Source organism: Glarea lozoyensis (genome assembly GCF_000409485.1).
Source record: "Glarea lozoyensis ATCC 20868 chromosome Unknown GLAREA16, whole genome shotgun sequence".
In the NCBI taxonomy this organism is placed as follows: Eukaryota; Fungi; Ascomycota; class Leotiomycetes; order Helotiales; family Helotiaceae; genus Glarea; species Glarea lozoyensis.
In genome coordinates, this window is record NW_007360990.1 from 419,108 (window position 1) to 438,492 (window position 19,385).

The window sequence follows — 19,385 nt, forward strand, 5'->3', positions numbered from 1 at the left end:
TGTTCTGCCTTTTCATTGCACAACTATTACTTTTCCCAAGAGCCTGTGCCAAGTGGACTTTCGGAGCCTGTATGATGTTGATATTTATTGGAACTTCAATTTACTAGACTTTGAATTGGGGACTAAATCAAGTCCGACGTTAACACCCAGGGCTGCTCAATAAATAGTAAATAATGATTAATTATAATTATTCGTGATTAATAAATACATCAAAATTTAGTGATTGTAGTTATGACTATAGTATTATTCGATAAGACAAATAATAACTAAAAGTTTTCATTTATAATTAAGTATAATTACCCCTTATAACAATTATAATTACAGTTGATTAGTTACTTTCTTGATCTTGCGCAAATGAGTTCCTTCACTGCACGGCACCTCATTGGCTGGAGCGCGCGCGTAAATTGTCTCATAGCTGCACATTTATTGACCCATCTACATTTGATATTCTTTATCCCCAGGTTAGGAATCTTCAGTTTCCATGTTTTCTCGTCCTTCTCTGCTTTTCCGGCTGCAAAGTCATTTGTTGGATAGATCTCGCCTTATACCATCCTCATTCTTGTCTCGTGCCTCCGGCGTTACGTTGCGCTCCATGTCATCCTCGACCACTCCGTTTGAAGAAGAGAGGGAGGCTGGCTTCGAAAAATTCTACCCGGTGACATTGGGCGAGGTCATCAATGAAAAGTATAAAGTCGTGGCAAAACTTGGCTTCGGATCGGCAAGCACGATATGGTGTTGTCGTGACTTGATGTGAGTAAAACTCGAAGGGGCCTAAAGTCAGCATTGACTGAATATACTAGCACGCACAAATATGCAGCACTGAAAATCTATGCCCATGAACTAGTTGCAGAGGATGAGATTCAAAATGAAACTGCCATCTACAAACATCTCAGCATCTACAAACATCTCAGCATCTACAAACATCTCAGCACTACGGGAAACCCTGATCATCCAGGCAAGCTGTACATTCGCACCATTCAGGATTCTTTTCTTGTCGCAAGCAGAGCGGGAAATATCCATCAATGTTTAGTTCACGAAGTCCTTTCCAACGACATACTGAGCCTCCGGCAATTGAGCCCAGATCGTAAACTACCAGAATTGTTGCTCAAGCAGTTCTTGGTACATCTGCTGCTCGCATTAGATTTCTTGCACAGCAAGTGCCATATTATCCATACAGGTCAGATAGTTCCTCGTTCTCTGCATCAGTATATGTTGACGTGACCAAGATATAAAAGAAGAGAATATCTTGCTGGGTCTGGTTGATTCGTCGATCTTAGAGCAACTAGACACTGAAGAGATTGCAACGTCCAGCTTTTATAAAAGTGTCAACGGGTACAACCTCTACAGAACCGCGCTCTTCGGTATTCCAAAGAAGTTTGGCCGTCCGATTCTATGTGACTCTCCCTAGCCCGGAACGGGGCCACCGAGCACTCTCATGATATCCAACCGGATCCTTATCGCGCCCCTGAAGTCATTCTAGAGATGCCATGGGGCTATGCTGTGGACATATGGAACGTCGGAGTCATGGTGCGAGAATTCAGGCATGTGAAAAATGTCACGACACTGATGAGAGCTTCTAGGTCTGGGACATGATCGAAAATAAACGGTTATTCGATGTGCTCGATCCCAAGACTGCAAACTACGAGAGTCGCTTCCATCTTGCGAGTATAGTGGGTCTATTAGGACCTCCTCCCTTGGAATTTCTTCAGCGAAGCGAGTTCTCCTCTGTTCACTTCAATGAAAAAGGTAAGTACTTGATCGCATAATGTGTGTCTGCAATCTAATATGCATTCGACAGGTGACTGGAAGTGTGTAAATCCTGTTCCATCAGTATCTTGGGAGGACTTCGCGGAGAATATCAACATTTCCAACAAGAAAGCCTTCATCGAATTTATGCGTAAAATGATCAGGTGGACGCCAGAATCCAGGGCTTCAGCTTCCGAGCTGTTAGAAGACCCTTGGCTTCTAGGAGAGGTATAGGAGTAGAAACTGCTTCTAAAACATGGTCAGCCACTTCCAAGCATCGACGGCTATCAGCCTATCAGAAAAATTACCCAAGTCCAAAGTCCATTAGATTGGAATCGTCGATTTCACGTTCCACCTCATTCGCGAAAGCTTGTGATCAAGTCTCTATTCGAACGATGCACGACCCCGGGAAAAGATCCCCCTCTATTGAATTTGATTACGATTAACAAGGGGTTGAATGCCAATTTGAATGGCAGAAAGGGTTTCCGATTCAGCGAAGATGAGGTTGATGAGGTTCCAGAACTGGCTCACCGAACAAATCATCGCTTCAATCTGTACGCCCCCACGACAGGTGGTTTGCGACAGGTATTTCTGTTGACCCGTCAACTTAAGCGCGTATGGAGCGGTAGGCGAGATTACAGAAGTGATCTTCTTATCACCAGAGTTTGAAACTTTGTACCTAGTGGGAATAATATATCAAGGGAGCGATGTTTTTCATACCAAGCGAATTTACATTCGCGTTTAAATAGCTGGTCTACTTCAACTGTTTCCAAGACATATCTTCTTCAACCCATTTCAATTAAGCAACTAAATAGGTCGCTCTCTCACTTCGCTTTCGAGCGGACTGCAATCAATACAACATCAAGCGATTCCCAGCAAAGAAAATGTAGAGAAATCCCTATACAGGACTAGGACAGCAGACCACAACGGTGGTGGTGCAGTCAGCTTTTGCTGGTTTCAGGTGCGGTTCAGTGTGCTTCTTCATTGAAGTTTTCTGTTTCTTCTGCAAAAGGACGGGCTCGCGGTGGGCAAGTTAACTAGCAGTCGAAATATAATTTACCTAACTCCTCTATCTTGATGAGGCACTTCCGAGGTCGTTTATCGCGGATATTTTCGAAGAGTGAACTCCATTATTTCCACTAACTTTCTTAGCAAGCTCGTGTATGTTATTTGTCGGATGGTCCCATAGGACTATACGCTACACAAAATGCTTTGTCGGAATAGAGAAGTGAAAAAAGTTGACGTAATATCGCACATTTTTTTTATCAATTTTTGAAGGTGCATTTTCCTTGGAATAGAGTGGAAAAGGTGTGGTTTTGTTCAATTAATTGCTGAAACGTGTTTAAGTACAATGTTATCTGAAGTTATCATTCAAAATTTGTGTTTTGGATTTTGTCTTCCACCGAGAATGGGCATGTTGTCATCCGGATTAAGGTTCCCCCGATTGCAGCTCTTTGGATTCTCGAGTCTCCGATTGACAAGTACTTCGTATTCTCAACTCCTCAACAATTTGCATGTGAGAACGCAATGGCCGATTCACGCACGAATAGGCTGCATATCCGATCTCAGTTTAAGACAACTTCACCTTGAGGACCTCTGGGCAGCTATTTTCATGCGCGATAATTCAACTATAGCAATGATTGAGCTAGGCCACCGTCCTCATCTATCCCCAAACCCCACGGCACCAGCTCGCAATGCCGGAGAACCTCAAACCAATACTGCCACAGCCCTCACAGCCATCGCATGCCAGAAATCTCAGAGATGAAGCACTCAGACGCCTCTCCCGATCACCTCACCCATACCACCGACAGCGGTTTGAAATACAACATGCCTCGGAGCGCCTCGAGTATGCGCCGGTCAAAAAATCACCCCTCCATTCGAAACATAATACGGACGATGAAGAGCTAGAACATACACACTCTCCGCTAGTCGGCTACTCCGAATCAACTGCGAGTGACAGTGGCACAGAGGCGGATGATGAACACTTCTTAAAAGGGCTGCCGGCGCCCAAGAGCAGGCCGCATAAAGGGCTGAGAGGGTTGGATGGGACTTTCTCTGTTTCACCAAGCCCCTTACCATCTCCAGCTATACTAGAAACAGATTCGAATAAGCTACTCGAATACGGGTCAAGATATGCAACATCGTTCACATCTGGGGCGAAAGTAGAGGCAGTTAGAAAAGCAGCTGAGAAGCTCCGGCGCAAACGAAGAATTGAAATAATTAGAAGAGTGTCCGAGACGGGTATCCTTGGATTTGTTGCAGTTCTACTGTGTATTCATTCGGATGTGCGACAACTGATATGGTTATGGAGGAGAGGTAAATTAGAGCATATCCTTGATTGCTGCGAATTTGACGCTGACGGGGGGTTTAGAATTGGCATGCCAACTTTCTATGATCTTCTCCTTGATTACAGTATACCCTTTGCGAGTTATGCGTCACATAAAACCATCGAGACCATGGGAACCACCCTTTGCGATCGCAATTCCTGCGACATTTGATCCCGCTCCGCTCCTATACCCACCAATCATCACAATGCTTGTATCATTACTTACTTCAGCGAGTAATCCGGCTGGACTTCTACCTAGTATAATGTTGGCGATATGCTCTTTGCCAAAAGAGCTGATACCTTCAACTGGTGGCATTGAGGGAGGAAATCTATGTCACTGGCTCCTCTCATGCTTGCCATTGATGATGCCTAAAAGTGGTGATGCTCTCAAAGTTTTCGAATCCCCTATTTCAAATTCTCTCAGATTTGACGCAGAAATCCTGGCTTTATTGCAACCCCTGCACTCGTCGCTGTGCGATACGCTGCAGTATCTCACCACAACAAGCCTGCTTCCAGCAGAGCTGCAATTGCTATCGATTTCATTGATTGAGCTGCTTCTTTTAGCTGTTTCCCCACAAGCAGTCATTTTGAAATCGGTTCTCTGGGGATGCGGAATTGGTATTTTGATTACTTGCACACATGTGCTTCATTGGGGAGTTACGTTGGCACGAGTGCCGAAGTGGCGCTTCAGGCGCGCCAGCATCGGCACCAAGCGGAAAGGACCATCTTTACTTAGAATGTTATTTGGAGGAAATAAGAACTTTCTCCCAAATCGAAGTTCATCGATAGTGTCGAGCGAATCGTCAGATGACGAGGCAGTGGAGACTTGGAAGACTACTTCACGCGGGAAGCCGCAGCTTGACCTGAAGACGCGAGATACAATATCAATGTCCAGGGCATCCGGCGAAAATGGATCAATGTCTGCGATTGATCCTTCTATGGGGAATTCCTTCAAAGATAACAAGGTCAATTTCGATGAATCAATGTCTGGTATCCAGCGCAGGCATACCGTTCCTCACATAGTCAATCTCCCAGAGCGATCGAGCAAAAGAACTCCATCTGGTCGCAAGAAAAGATCAGCGTCTACCAGCATCCAATCATTCTTCTCTTTGACTCAAACTCAAGCAACGGTACGAAAGTGGCTGTACGCTGCCTGGGTCTATCTTTGCATTCTTGTCATCATTCTCGGCGGCGTAAGAGAGTACGTTACAAGTTTTGCTTTAAACTCACACGAACCCATCGGTTGGGCGTTAGGCTACCTTTTTGGTGATATCCCTTGGTTTAGGATGGAGGTTATGACAGCAAACCTCCAACGATGGATCATCTTACCAAGGCGCAACGCATTTGACGACCAAGAATACTGTCAATCCGGATGGGTTGAACATCTACGCAAAACCTCATTTGGTGACGCCAACACTCGTCTCATCCTATGCGCTTACTGGATAGGTATCATCATCGTCGGTCTTCTAGTCGTCTTCCGCCTATCAGCAGTCTACGAAGTTGACACACGAAGAAAAGTCTTCCATTTCATGATGGTCGCCATGCTTCTCCCAGCAACCTACGTCGACCCCACCTTTGCCGCCCTTGCCCTCGCCCTCATGCTTTCCATTTTCCTCCTCCTCGACCTCTTCCGCGCCTCCCAACTCCCACCTCTCTCAAAATCCCTAGCCTACTTCTTAACCCCCTACGTCGACGGCCGCGACCTCAAAGGTCCGGTCGTAATCTCCCACATCTTCCTCCTCATAGGCTGCGCTATCCCACTCTGGCTCTCCCTCGGCACTCTGCCACGCTCCGGCCACGACCATCTCGCTGGCTGGGAACTGCCTACCAGGGAAGTAAGTATGGTCAGCGGCGTCGTTTGCGTCGGGCTCGGTGATGCTGCGGCATCCCTTATCGGTCGGCGGTACGGTCGGCATAAATGGATTTGGGGAGGTGGGAAGAGTATCGAAGGCAGCGTTGCGTTTGCAGCTGCCGTGTGGACGGCGCTGATGTTTGCGAAGCTCTGGCTAAGGGTTGGTGGGTGGCCAGCGAATAATTATGATTCCTGGTTTCTGACAATTGGCAAATCGGGCGTTGCGGCGGGGTTGGCGAGTCTGACGGAGGCGGTGTTGACGGGGGGTAATGATAATGTGGTTGTGCCTGTTGTGCTTTGGCTTTGTGTTAAGGGGTTGGATGTTTAGAATTAGGGAGGGGAAAAGGAAAAGGGCTATAGAAATTATATTGGGAAATCATTAATATGGTTGTTATGGGTGGTGTTGTTTGGGTCAGATCTCCAAATATGACTTGGATATGAGATCCGGCGTAGTACGGAATTGTTCGTCGTGACGGAATAGAGTTTCCATCGCGAGCGCTTACCGAGTATTGCTTGTGAGGATTCTGCAGTACCATCAGGAAATGAGCAAATGAGAACGAGACGCCAGTTATCTATAAGAGAATTTCATACACGCTCACCTCTAAACATCCCCTCTTTAACCTAGACAGACCATCCTAACTCCTCTTCATTCCCTTACGCTCTCAACTAAGATGCATAAACCCTTATCAACCCACCTTTTTCACAAGCTACTTTCTAACTCTTGCGAAAATGACAAATACCCCTCTGCCATGCTAAAACGGAAGTGTTCTCAGAAATCGAAATGGGGCGGACGTGGATTGGTCATTCTGATCATTCAACGCCTTGGAAAACAGATATATAATTATGAATTTTTTTGCTGGGTGGTTCGTGATGGTTGTGGTGAACGGTGAGTACGTTGAGAGGGAGAAGTGGTATTGGTGGAGGTTTTAAGGGAGAGTGAAGTGGTATGAATTTTTTGAGGGGTGGGTGTTGATGTGAGGGTTTGGCGAGTTGGTGTGAGTTGGGTAGGTGATAAATATGATGGGAAATTTCTTTCTAGAATGGTGACATAGGTGAGACCAAACAAGAAAACCCTTTATACATGTGGATCTATTTATTATAATCAAGAAATATATTAAGTATCATCTTATATAGTAAATTCATATTTCGCATTTACTTTTACCAGCTAATTAAACTAGATATCCATTCTCCGGGATAGTTATATTTATGTCCGAGATCTGGTTGTGCTCGGTGGGGGTATGGATTTTGGGATACGAGGTGTACAGACCTAGGCGGGGGAAGGTGGTGATTATAAACGTGCCGTTTTGGTTCTCTCGGGCGTTCGTTTACAAGGTATTGGCTTTGTACTTAGGAACGTGAGTCTTCTCTCTTCGATACTTGAATCCGACATAAGACGGCAAAATGTTAAAGTGGAGGATGTCATCAGGACGCCTATTTCGTACATTCGAAACAAGAAGGATATCTGGGACTATATTCCCCTCACAAACACATACTAACACCACGACCCCCTCGCAATTCCTCTCCTCTTCCCCCTCCCAATTCCTCCCCTTTTCCCTATCCTCCCTTCCACCTTTTCCCTCTCAATTCTTCTTGCCCTCCCCATCTTTCCTTCACCTAACCAAACACGCCCCAACGCCAAAAAACCCATCTTTCGAATAAAAGAAAACCGACCGAATGATTAACTACCCACAGGTCCAAACCCCTCAATCCACACACAAACACACCTCCCCCTCTCCGGATCAAACACGGGATGTTGTTCACTGATACAATAAACCCCTCTACACATCCCCCCTGTCCCTCCTCCGCCCGGTAATTTCGTCGTTGCTACCACTTTACTCGTCGTCGGAATCGTATATGTAGCCGGCGCCGTCGGGTTAGGCGGTGTAGGAGTTGGTGGAGATGCTGTGAGTAAGGTAGAACTGCTCGTAGAATCACAAACACACCGTCCCCCCTCCCACCTAGGCCTTTCCATCGGATCCGGACATGTGAGCCAGGAATTCGAGGTGACGTTGAAACACGCTGGTACACTCTCTGCCTCCCTCCTTTCCACATTCCTCTTCTCCCTTCTAGTCGGACCAAATCCCGGCAGCCACTGACACCCACAACTCCTTCTCTCATAATCCGGTGTAGGTATCATTTCCGCGATACAAGAGAGATTTGCGCAGAGATCTTTCGGCGCGACTCTTTCATCCACAGTCCTCTCTTCGTTTGAGGTAGGGCCGAAGCCGGGGATCCAGACGCAGTTGCAGCTTTGAGTTTTGAAGTTAGGCGTCGGTATCATTTCCGCAATACAAGCCCATCCAGCACATAAATCTTTCGGTGCCTTCCTTTCATCCAAACCACGTTCTTTCACCGGTTCAAACCCCTCAATCCACACACACCCACACGCCCCCGTACTCGGATCCCTCACAGCAGTTTTCTCCGCAATACAAAGCAGATCCGGACACCCCACCGTCGGGTGCGGTAACGGATATTTCGTCTTACTCGGCGACGGCAACGGATACCTCGTCTTCGTCGAGATGGGGGAAGGCTGTAATCCTGGGATCCATTCACATTTACATTTCCCCTCCGCAGGAGAGTACACAGGTCGCATTTCAGAGATGCAGATCATGAGGGGACATGTAGGTTTTGGCGGGCTTAAAGTCGGTTTCGGCGGATTCTCATTCGATTCCACACTCTCAACCGGCAACGTAACAGGTCTCGGAGTTCTCTTATACCAGAAATCCGGCAGCCAGTCACAATAACACAGTCCATTCGTGGTATTATAAATCGGTTCCTTTTCCGCGACACACATCGTATCCGGACAAAGTGCGCCATCGGGATTCGGTTCTAGACCCGCTTGCCAGACACATTCGCATGTTTGCGTCGTGGTGTTGAATTTGGGGAATTTTTCGTCGACGCACATCATGTCTGTGCAGGGGGTTGCTGGGGGGAGGATGTCGCGCTGTTTGATGGTGGGAGGGATGGTGGGGGTTCCTTCCATGCCGGGAATTTTGACGCAGGAGCAGATGTTGGTTGTGTAGTTGTAGGATGGGGTTGTGGTGACGAGACACATGAGGTCGGGACAGTCGATGTCGCAGGTGCAGGTCTTGGCTTCGGGGTGGTAGACGACGTGGTTTCCTTCTTGACATTTGATTTTTGGACAGGCTGGGGGGATCGGGTTTGTGATTTTGCAGATACAGGTATTGGTTTCTGCGACCCAGAAAGGGGTGGTGCCGGATGCGCAGCGGATGTTTGAACAGGTTGATGGATCCGGAACGTTTGGTTCGCAGGAACATTGCTTGGTTTCTGGATGGTAGAGAGGGTGGAATCCGGATGAACATTTGATTGTCGGACATGTTGCTGGATCAATCGTATTGGCTTCGCATGTGCAAGTCTTCTTTTCGCTATTCCAGACTGGATTTGATCCGAAACTGCATGTTGTTGCTGCCAGGCAGATAGTAACTGGATCTACTGGTTCTACCGGTTCCTCGTAATTTGGTACACAACTGCAAGTCTTCTTCTTGCTATTCCATACCGGATGAGACCCAGAAACGCACTCCGTGGCCGTAAGACATATGACTGAAGGATCTGGGATACATCCACAATTCTTCGTCTTTTCATCCCAATTCGCAACATATCCATTTGCACACTTGATAAGTTTGAAACAACTCTGTGCATCAAATTGCCGTTGTTCGAGCTCACTTCTCAACCTTTCAACAGGGTTTGGTAGTGGTCGACAGGTGCACTTCTTGAACTCCTTGTCCCAAACGGCTAAACCGTTCAATGGGCAAAACATTTTCAGACATGGTTTGGATGGGGTGGGTTTCGGAACTGCAATAAGTTAGCAATAAGTTGGCAATGAATGCTTAGTGAGGATTGATTAAGCTTACCAGTACTGGGAATTGCTAATGTGGGGTAAACAGGGGGATTCGGTAGAGCAAGCGTCCCGCTCAGCCCTATGGCGAGGAGGTATAAAGATCGAAATAACATGTTGAGTTCGATTCCAAAAGATAGGTAGGACAGATTGAAAACACTACATCATCATGATGAAATCCTCTCCCTTATATCCTAATTAAAATCGGATTATGTCCCTCTTCCTGTTGCCTTACAAGCCATAAATTTGTCTTGTGTTGCTGTAGTTGGTATTTGCCGATATCCTTTGCAGGCTGAATCTCGCTTTATCAAAACACGAACGGTTGACGACGGGAATTGGCATTAGCCAGAGAAGAAATAAAACGATTTATATAACACCACGCGTGGCGAGGACATTGGCATGTTAATTACCCCGGATTTCATTGGGAATGCGTTGCTCGGACAAGCACAGAAATGTGGGGTGCAATATCACGATCGGAAGCAAATTTGCTTCTGGAAGTTGGTTTTGCATCTTGGTGAGTTTGGAGCTGAGAGGAAGGATTCAATTCGTTGCACTTGCAGTGGGACAGTGTATGATGGTAGCACTCTGAAGTGGAGTTGTTCCGTTACAAACATCCCATACATCATCAGCTGGTGCCAATATACGACTGCCAAGTTACACAAGAAAAGATACATATTCGAAATACCCAGATGTGTAGACATATCTCACCGAGCTCCGAACAGAAAGAGGAAACGATTGTCAATTCCAGAAGAGGATATGTATCACTAGATACGACACTTCATTCTCGGCGCCGACAATAAAACCACCGTCCGTCTTGGGTTGCAAAAATCCGAGCAACACAGAGACGAACAAGTATACCTCAAAATCAAAAGGTACCGCTGAAAACCCAGATTCAAGCCACCTGTGTAACCTTCGCCGGTTACATCCCGACTTCGGGCAGCGAAAAAATAAACTGATAGTGCATATTTAGGTTCGTGTACTGTGTCCTTATAAGAGTCGGATGGTGCTGATGCGTTATTCAGTTGTGTGAGCTGCGAAGTGAAAAAGAATGGAGTGGGAAGAACGAGAGGAGTGATGGGAAGTTGAACACGTTCGGAAATTTAGTCAATCACATGACATTGTCCCATAAACCACTTATCCTTTGCGACATGCGTTTTACATATATTAACCTGTCTAGATAATCTGGATTCCCAGAATTATCCTTTCTTAGCTCAACAATCTTCCAACTTCGTCAATTCATGATTTTCCGTTACGCGTTTGGAGATATAATCAAAAAACGCTGTTATTTTCAATCCACACTGCGCGCGGAAGTTCCGGAGGCTGCAAAATGACGTCAAATCATGAAGGCATAATATTCCAAAGAAGCAGAGTGATAGAATCGAAGTCTATTCAACTACATAAAACCGTTCCTCCTCATGACATGCTTCTGTTTCGCCATACAGGGCATCTGGCGTGTATGCCGTAAGACGAGTGACAGCTTTCAAGGCGTCAACTAACACCCCGGAGCTGCTATTTCTAGCCCAATTGCAGCACCATAGGGACCAGCGTGACTATAACTTCGGACTCGCTATGCTATCGTGTAACAAAGATGACGACGGTAGAACAACGCTAAAGCACCAAGATCGAGACAAGGTCGGAGACCAAACAACAAACTGACTTTCCTCTCACTCATGATGAGACGAAAGCCGATAAAACCAAATTCCCCGTCTAATGTCGCCTTCCCTAGTGCCCATCGTGTTTTGTTGGCCGACCGTAAGAAGAAATTGTGGAGCGGAAGGGGTATCGTTCTCATCATTTGACTTCCCACTATTAATATGATGCGTAAAAGAAATCGACACTTCCGCTTAACCGCTCTTCTCAGCGGCAACCTCCTTGGCTTCGGTCTTCTTCTGGCTCAAGAACCCTGAGAGCCATCCGAGTGTCTGACGGACCATGATGATGCTGGTACCAAGAGCTGCCTGGCCATATGTAACGAGTCCGTCACCTCCGACCTTCTTCACCTCGCCTTGATATGTGCTGAGTACGTGATCCTTTCCCTCATTGCCTTTCTTCAATGGGAAGAAGATGATGGATTGTGCGTTCTCGTATAGCTCTCCTGTTGGCTTCTTGACCACTGGGAATTTGTCGTCGATAGTGGAAAGGGCAGAGTCGCCAACGCTATCTGCCTTCTTGACGTATGGAGAGACATATTCGTATGGTCCTTGGAGGTATGACACAATTGGCTTTCCCAACTTCTCATATCCCTGGGTAGTCAGATCGAGAGATCGAGCGCCATATGGGTTCTTCTTGAAGGTGGTAATGCTATCGCTGATGACTGGGTAGGAGTATAGGTGCTACAAGGTTTATCAGTGACCGAAGTCTGTGTGACGCGGGGCTGAACTTACAGAGAGGAAAGCGGATGCAGGGGCTGAATCGCCGTTGACTTGAGGAGACATTTTGGAAGAAGTAGAATCGTTCTCGAAATGTGGCATATAGTTGAATAGCTGGAATCTTCTGTCAGTTTCCTCCCTTGCTAAAAATATTGCAGTGTAAGGTACAAAGGTACAAGATTTTAGGTTCCTGTCCCTTGCATAGCCGTGTCTGAGAGAGATAACTTACGATTTGTCTGAAATCTGAAATGCGGGGAGATGTTCAGGTTGGTGTGTGTTAATGAGTTGTTTGTGATGTGGGAGTTGTAGGTCAGAAGGTCAATAACGGCAGCGGAGGGGTAGGTGGGTGGTGGGTGGTGTGGGAGCTTTATTAAGTGAAGCCCCTGGCTCACCTCTGGATAATAGCATGGCGACTATCATGGGCCGGCGTTCACGTTCACTTCCCCTACTCCCTTCCCCTCCCAAAGTTGGCGGCAGACTCTTCGTGCGCCACACCTTGGCAGTTCCAATGTGTAGAGGTTGGTCAATTTGCATGTGCGTCTACTGCATCTGGGCCGTCTAGAAGCCGTTTGTGCCTCATCTTGCTCTTCCTCTGGTTGGGATGACGAGGGAGGACAAAGATGGTGTGGCCGGTTCACGGTGCGCTGGCGAATGGATTCATCTGCTCTGCACTCATTATGGAATCGGATATCCCCTCGAAGCTCTTGAATTCATGGCTGCTGCAGTTGTGCGCTCGCTGATTCGACTCATATTGGCTTGCAGACGCATATCAGGAATGTTGTCCCATCGCTATTTACGTTGCGCCACACCTCGATTAGCGGCATTTGTGGAACAGGATGAATGCCTCCACCGCTGTGCCAGAGTTGCATGTGAAAACGCATTGACCATCGAGGGCTTCGTCATGGTCATTTTCCTGCTCCCACGGAATGTACTGCTTGTGAAGGAAGTAGGTGACAAGGCAAATGTGTTATTCTTGTTTATATCCTCATTTTGAAATCTAGAATAATGCGACATATACTCTTGTACATCTTGGTACGCTTCCCAGGAGAAGCCTCCGGTATTCATGTGCTGTTCGAGAAGCCACTGATGATCCTCATCCTTATCGCTTATCTACCGCTCAGGGATCAGTACCGATTACGCCGTAGATATCTTGGACTTGGTATCCGTGGACCTCTACGAGCTATAGGTCCCTACGAGCAGGATGTGTCAGATAGGTTTGATATGTGATATTCTTGCCTAGAAGTTGAAGCTTCCATATCAGGTACTTTGATGAAGGTTGATTTGAAGAACAATCAGGAAACCAAATTCACTGTTCTAACACACCTCTCTCGCTGTGACAGAGTCCAAGACCCTAATGCAGACACACAGGATACATGAAGCTATCTCAGATGTACCTTTGTACCTTGTTTGTTGAGACAACCCGCGAATATCGGCTCCGACGGCTTCATTCATGACTATTCCCAGACGGCAAGGTCTCGGTCGTTGAACCCCTTTTCCAAGATGAAGCTTTTCAATCTCTGCCGCTTGACATACGAACAATAATGGATCATCGAGGGGTTGTTGGCGCAAAGAGAAGTAACCTCACCAGCCACAGCCCCACGTGAAGCGAGTTTGCTTTTGCATGTGAAAGGTACCTCAACCACTGAAAATGTACCATGCAAGTTGCAACTCATCTACAAATTCTCCGATATCAGATTCATTTCACTTGGAAGCTCGTATAAATTCGATACTTGCTCGGCTCCCAGATTAAAAACAACCAGTCGAAAGCAACAATGACACTGCAACTTGCAATTCAGCTACAGGGTCTTCATCGACGAGTTCTCCTGCCAAGATGAGACAAGCCTGTTAGCTCAGTACCACCACTACTATGCTTCAACAAGATCTAGACTCTTTTGGCTGTGATACTCTAAATTAGACCCTCAGAACATCATCTCCAGAAAATCATACATCACACAACCACGGGTAACACATCAACCATCCCCGGGACTGCAAGTCACCTATTCCAGTACAGCTCAACGGCTCGTCTATTCCTCACGACGACCTCCACTTCTGATGAGTTTGTTCCCGTTTATAATCCCGACATGCAAAGAAGATGGGGTATTGACTGCGACGTCTTAAATGGGGAAATCGCGGGTGGTTGGAGAAGGGTAAGATTGTTGCATGTGACAGCCATATACAGAATTTCGGGGATATGTAAACTGATACGAGATCTGGCAGCAATCTCTAGAAGTCTTCAAGTATCACGGATCTCCCATCGGGTTTCTAAGAAAAGACAATATTTCAATGATCACGTGAGATCACCATAGTCAGCTGATTGCTTCTTCCAGGTCACGCCCTCTAGCCTCAGGCTGCATGTTGGTTCAGAAATCTTGTTTCCACCACAACCCACCCAGTCGGTGTCGAACAACGCATCATCTCGTCGTTATCAACCCGCAGAATGAAACACCAACGACGTGAGGGTGTTGATTTCGACTGAATTCAGATTGTCTGCCAGCGTCTGGACCATCTCAACACGCAACAAAGTTGTTGCGACGAGTTGGCAGTTGCGCACCTTCGCCGATCGCACTCCACAGATGTGCGTTCGCACGATCCACATCTGCTTGGACGAATTGATCTTGGACATTCAAAAACGCGTCTCTAAAACACTAGTTCTTCCATTTTTACGTCAAATACTCTTTTTTTCCAGACAGCGTTGCATTACGTTCTCGTGTTTTTAGCAAGTTTATTTGGAAGCGACAGCTAAGTGGTTGTCATCCCTGGGAGCTTCGACTAGGCGGAGTACGGAGTACATGATGCAAAGCGACGACTGGATAGTTCCAGCTAGGATGGAGGCTATGCGGTCATCTTCTTCTTTCTGTCCACCTCGAACTTTTATTCTCCTAGACTCTGCTGCAAGTACCCGTTTCTTCCGGCAGTCAACTCGAGATTTCTACAAGTAAAACAAAGAAGGTGGAATGGGAATTTTATTTCGATGGCAGCTTTACAAGAGTCCATCTAAATCATGCTACACTATGTCTATACGTACTATACGACGTGGTTCATATAGAAAAGTGGTTCTGCGCCACATTGGCAAAATTACCTCGTGTCAGAGCGAAGGACTTACCCGGATGAGCATGAAAGTATGGACTTATGGACTTTGAAAGCGAATGGCACTGTTTGTGAAAGAAGAAATATTTGAAAGCTGTTTATCTCACTAAAAGCATTACCTGTTTTCGAAAGCATCATAAGATGCGTTGGTAAACAACTTATAAGACTTCAATCCAGCAAGGGGCACAAGAATCAAGTCTGTGCCAGGCGCTCCAGGATTCAACCTTGCATCACATTATTTACGCATTCTTGCGTCGATATAATTCGTCACCACCCATGGAAATCTCCTTTGCCCTGCCAGGCGACAGCTTGACACTTCTTGGGCTAGAGATACTAGCTCCCGCTGAACGGGGTCGGAACGGACCTAACCATCTTGAATTTTTTGGCAGCTGTCAATTTTTCTGTTTACATCAGATTCTCTGTATGCGATAATTATTCCACGATTTGCGTTTGAATTGCACGCTTTTGCGCGTTTGCCCATCGCTCATTCCTTTGGTTTACCCCCCTTCCGCCAATCTAGACTCCAGATCGTCATAGGAAGCAAGCACACTCTGCCTGATTTGATCCACCTTCAAAATGCTTCAAATCCGGTATAAACATGTGTTGCTCCTCTCGATATCCGCCGTATTCGTTGTGGCTGTATTCTTTTTACGAGAAGACATATCTTCGGTTTCGAGGCCTATAATAGAGGAAGTCCACGACAAAATATCACCGCCACCTGAATTGCCAAAAAAGCCAAAGTACAAGGAAACGTCCTCAGTACCATACCCACCAGTCAAAGAGAACTTTCCTCTCGCACAAGCGGCGCATTCTGCAGCGGATCTGCCACCTATTCCATCATGGAATGCTCCTCCAAAACCTCATGTCGAAGAAAAGACCCCTCTATTTATTGGTTTCACTCGAAATTGGCGCGTATTGCAACAAGTGGTGGTATCATATATAACAGCCGGATGGCCTGCGGAAGACATCTATGTGATTGAGAATACTGGTGTCATGGACTCTAATAAGAACGGACTTTTGTCTTTACAGAATCCTTTCTTCTTAAATCATACTCGCCTGAATATGCTTGGGGTAAATGTAATCCAAACGCCAACTCTTTTTACATTTGCTCAACTACAAAACTTCTACTTGTATACGAGCATACAAAAGAAGTGGGATTATTATTTTTGGTCACACATGGACATCATAGTCGCCTCGTACGAAGATCGCGATCCGCCAGCGACTCCCGAGCAACCTGCTCCTCACCACGAAGAGCCTCATAAATTCCGCTCCGTCTACCAGAACTGCCTCCTTGCGCTTCGGAAGACTCTCGCATTACCCAAAACCGAGCCGTGGGCAATGCGATTCTTCTCGTACGATCGTCTCGCTCTAGTAAACGTCCAAACTTTCATCGACGTAGGCGGTTGGGATACACTCATCCCATTCTACACCACTGATTGCGACATGCACTTCCGACTATCCGACTCAGGATACTCGATCGAAGAAGTACCAGTAGGCATGGTCTACGATGTCGCCGCCTCCCTCGACGACCTCGTCGTCATGTACCGCCAACAACCCGGCTCCGGCCCTGGGCCCTTCAAAGTCCCTCTCCAGCCGACCTTCAAAGACCCTAACGTGATCGAAGCCGAGCTCCAAGCCATCGCCGACAGTGAAGCCAAAGCTGCCCACGATGGCCTCAACTCCACACTCCTAGAAACCCGCCAGGAAGACCTCATACCACGCCAGGACGACTGGCACGAAGACACCGCCATCCCTTCCCCCTCGCAATCGTTCCTCGACCTCTTACACACGTATGATGCGATCACGGCGTCGAAACACGCGAGTTCCCGAGGCAGGAATACGTGGCAGGCGCGTGCGACGGGCGGGAAAGGAGAACCTTTTTATAGGGATAGCGCGGGTTTTGAGACGGGCATTCAAATGACTATCGAACATGGACGGAGAGTGTTTGGACAGAAGTGGGGACATCGCGATTGCGATCTTCCGCAACAAGGGTTGCATGTTGGGGATGAGTGGAGGGTTGTGCAGGATTGGGAATAGGCGAATGAGAGGGGCGAGATAGGGGGATTGAATGAGATGCTGGGATTGTGTATGAAATTATGGGAGGAAGTGGACGAGGTTTACGTGAAATGTGTGACTATGAGATGGCGTTTCGGTTAGGGGGTCGTGTAATATATGGGTTTGGTTTGGGTCTTGGATAGAGAGATACCAGAATTTTAGTATATAGACAGATATCTTGTCACCTTTTTTTAGCGGGGGGCTTTTTGTATATAGGCTTCGAATTATTAAACTTTTGTGTGGTTGTCTTGTTCGTCATGGCTTTTTTAGCTGGTTCTAGCTGGAAAGTTTTTGGTTTGAGGAATGGGGTTGCGGGGGGTTGATGAGTGTTATTGTGATGAGTATGAGTGAGCTTCCTCGCTGGGGATTAAGGGCGGGTGGGGTTTTGAATGGATGGGTTTTATGCTCGGGTGCGTGGTGTGTTGATGTCGTGTATCTCATACCTTGTTCCAAGATATACCAACCAGTTTCGCCACCATTCGCATAATTGAGAAACAAACATCATCACACACACCCATTGGGGACCTGGAGTTGTACTTGATCTATATGTCTTCTGGCAGTACTGTATTCTGGGTAAAATCTTGGTTTGAAGGCATGAAGTCCGCTTTTTGATGAGTACTTTTTCTGGTAGCGCAAGTTGGGAGCTTAAGGTGCGGGAGGGGGGGGTTGAGGGCGTGGTTTGGGGGGTTGAGGGTTGAGAGCTGCGGGTTATCGCTTTGTTGTTGTTCGCCGATTTGATGAGTGGGATGAGATGTTAGTATAGCTGAGAATCAAATTCAAAAGAATGTTTACGAGATTGTTAGATGATGAAAGGATATCTGTTGATCGGGTATTTCTTGTATCAGAACGTCGTTATATGCTTAGCACAGGCAAAGAAGGCGGCTATAGAGTAGAAAAGTAAACATCTCGTATCCTCGTGAAACCTTTTGCCTAAAACTTCTTCTTTCTACATCGTACCATCGCTTTCCCAGTGTATTTGAGAAATTCAACAGAAAACATGTCGATATTGGAGACGGGTTTGTTGAGGTATCTCCTCGTGGCATAAAGAATCGCGGGAATTGTAAAATCGTTACAGGGTTTAAGGTCTTGGTCCTCTTCGCGGGAAGTAGCAGTTATCTGCGACGTTTAATGAGTGAAGCTATAAGTGTAGGCGTGGACGGGTTTTTAGTGCTGAATGAGCAGGGGGGCGGGTTGGTTTGTTAAGTTGTTGTGCTTTTGCAGAGTCTGGAACGGGGCTTCGAACACGTGAGTAAGCTAGAATATAATAGGCGAACAGGAGCGAAACTGTAGGCTGTGGTTTGGTCTGTCCTTCGGTCAATGGTTTGTTATTCGGCATTTGATGTTTCGTTGCGCTGGCTTTCTGGTGGTTGCTGGATGTTGGCAGCGACTTTCTCGCTTAATGTAGGAGAATTTGGTGGAAACGGGGGGGGAAAGGGGGCACTATAACGTTGCAAGATTGACAGGATAGGACTATGATGCAATAAAAAAGAATTTGAATACTCCCTCCTTGATGAACGTATTTCGGTGTTACGATATAGACAACGTTGTTTATCCACTCTGAATAATTGTGTAAATATGGCTCTTTAGGCAGAATGTCATTGTCCTACGGTAAGGAGGTGTCTATCGGGTTTTTAACACACACCACGAGTTCTGATTCTTTCTCACTACCTGCTTGAGATTGAGGATAATTGGATTAGTCTTTCAGGGATTCTGTGATTGTTGTTCAAGGACAGTATAAAGCAGTGTAGTAATCTTCAAGTGACGGCTATCTTACTACTTCATGCAGGACGGCTGCTGATGCTGCTGATGCATGCTATTTACCGAATCCTCCGGTTGTGTTCCACATAGATTATAAGGCGAGCGAGCGATTTCGCTCCTCGTTTTGTTACCACAGTTATCCTCTATTACAATGTGGCCTCCCGGTTTCCGCTCAATACATGCTTCGTGGCGTCTGCTTTTTCCTTCCGATGCCTACAAATACCATACAAGAAGTACGGTGACGTGGTTCATATCTCCCACCACTTAATGTTTAGGGCTGGCCTTTGATTTCCGCCTAGTCTCACGACCTTATATAGGACAGCAAAAGTCCATTCT

General features: G+C 46.6%; 5 protein-coding genes across 5 annotated transcripts; 3 read left to right on the forward strand and 2 right to left on the reverse strand.

Moving 5' to 3' along the window:
- Positions 1–592: 592 nt before the first annotated feature.
- GLAREA_07419 (Protein kinase-like (PK-like)) lies at positions 593–1,980 on the forward strand (the record flags this gene model as incomplete). Its single annotated transcript, XM_008082107.1, has 6 exons — positions 593–750; positions 801–1,177; positions 1,227–1,361; positions 1,409–1,527; positions 1,581–1,746; positions 1,799–1,980. The coding sequence occupies 6 exons, from the start codon at positions 593–595 to the stop codon at positions 1,978–1,980; spliced, it is 1,137 nt and encodes a 378-aa protein (XP_008080298.1).
- Positions 1,981–3,440: 1,460 nt separating this feature from the next.
- GLAREA_07420 (cytidylyltransferase) lies at positions 3,441–6,252 on the forward strand (the record flags this gene model as incomplete). Its single annotated transcript, XM_008082108.1, has 2 exons — positions 3,441–4,062; positions 4,118–6,252. 2 exons carry the CDS (start codon positions 3,441–3,443, stop codon positions 6,250–6,252), a joined length of 2,757 nt encoding a protein of 918 aa, XP_008080299.1.
- Positions 6,253–7,602: 1,350 nt separating this feature from the next.
- On the reverse strand, positions 7,603–9,896 carry GLAREA_07421 (uncharacterized protein; the record flags this gene model as incomplete). Its single annotated transcript, XM_008082109.1, has 2 exons — positions 7,603–9,737; positions 9,797–9,896. The coding sequence occupies 2 exons, from the start codon at positions 9,894–9,896 to the stop codon at positions 7,603–7,605; spliced, it is 2,235 nt and encodes a 744-aa protein (XP_008080300.1).
- A 1,728-nt stretch (positions 9,897–11,624) lies between these two features.
- Positions 11,625–12,215, reverse strand: GLAREA_07422 (uncharacterized protein; the record flags this gene model as incomplete). Its single annotated transcript, XM_008082110.1, has 2 exons — positions 11,625–12,113; positions 12,165–12,215. The coding sequence occupies 2 exons, from the start codon at positions 12,213–12,215 to the stop codon at positions 11,625–11,627; spliced, it is 540 nt and encodes a 179-aa protein (XP_008080301.1).
- Positions 12,216–15,812: 3,597 nt separating this feature from the next.
- Positions 15,813–17,273, forward strand: GLAREA_07423 (uncharacterized protein; the record flags this gene model as incomplete). Its single annotated transcript, XM_008082111.1, has 1 exon — positions 15,813–17,273. The coding sequence occupies one exon, from the start codon at positions 15,813–15,815 to the stop codon at positions 17,271–17,273; it is 1,461 nt and encodes a 486-aa protein (XP_008080302.1).
- Between the last annotated feature and the right edge of the window lie 2,112 nt (positions 17,274–19,385).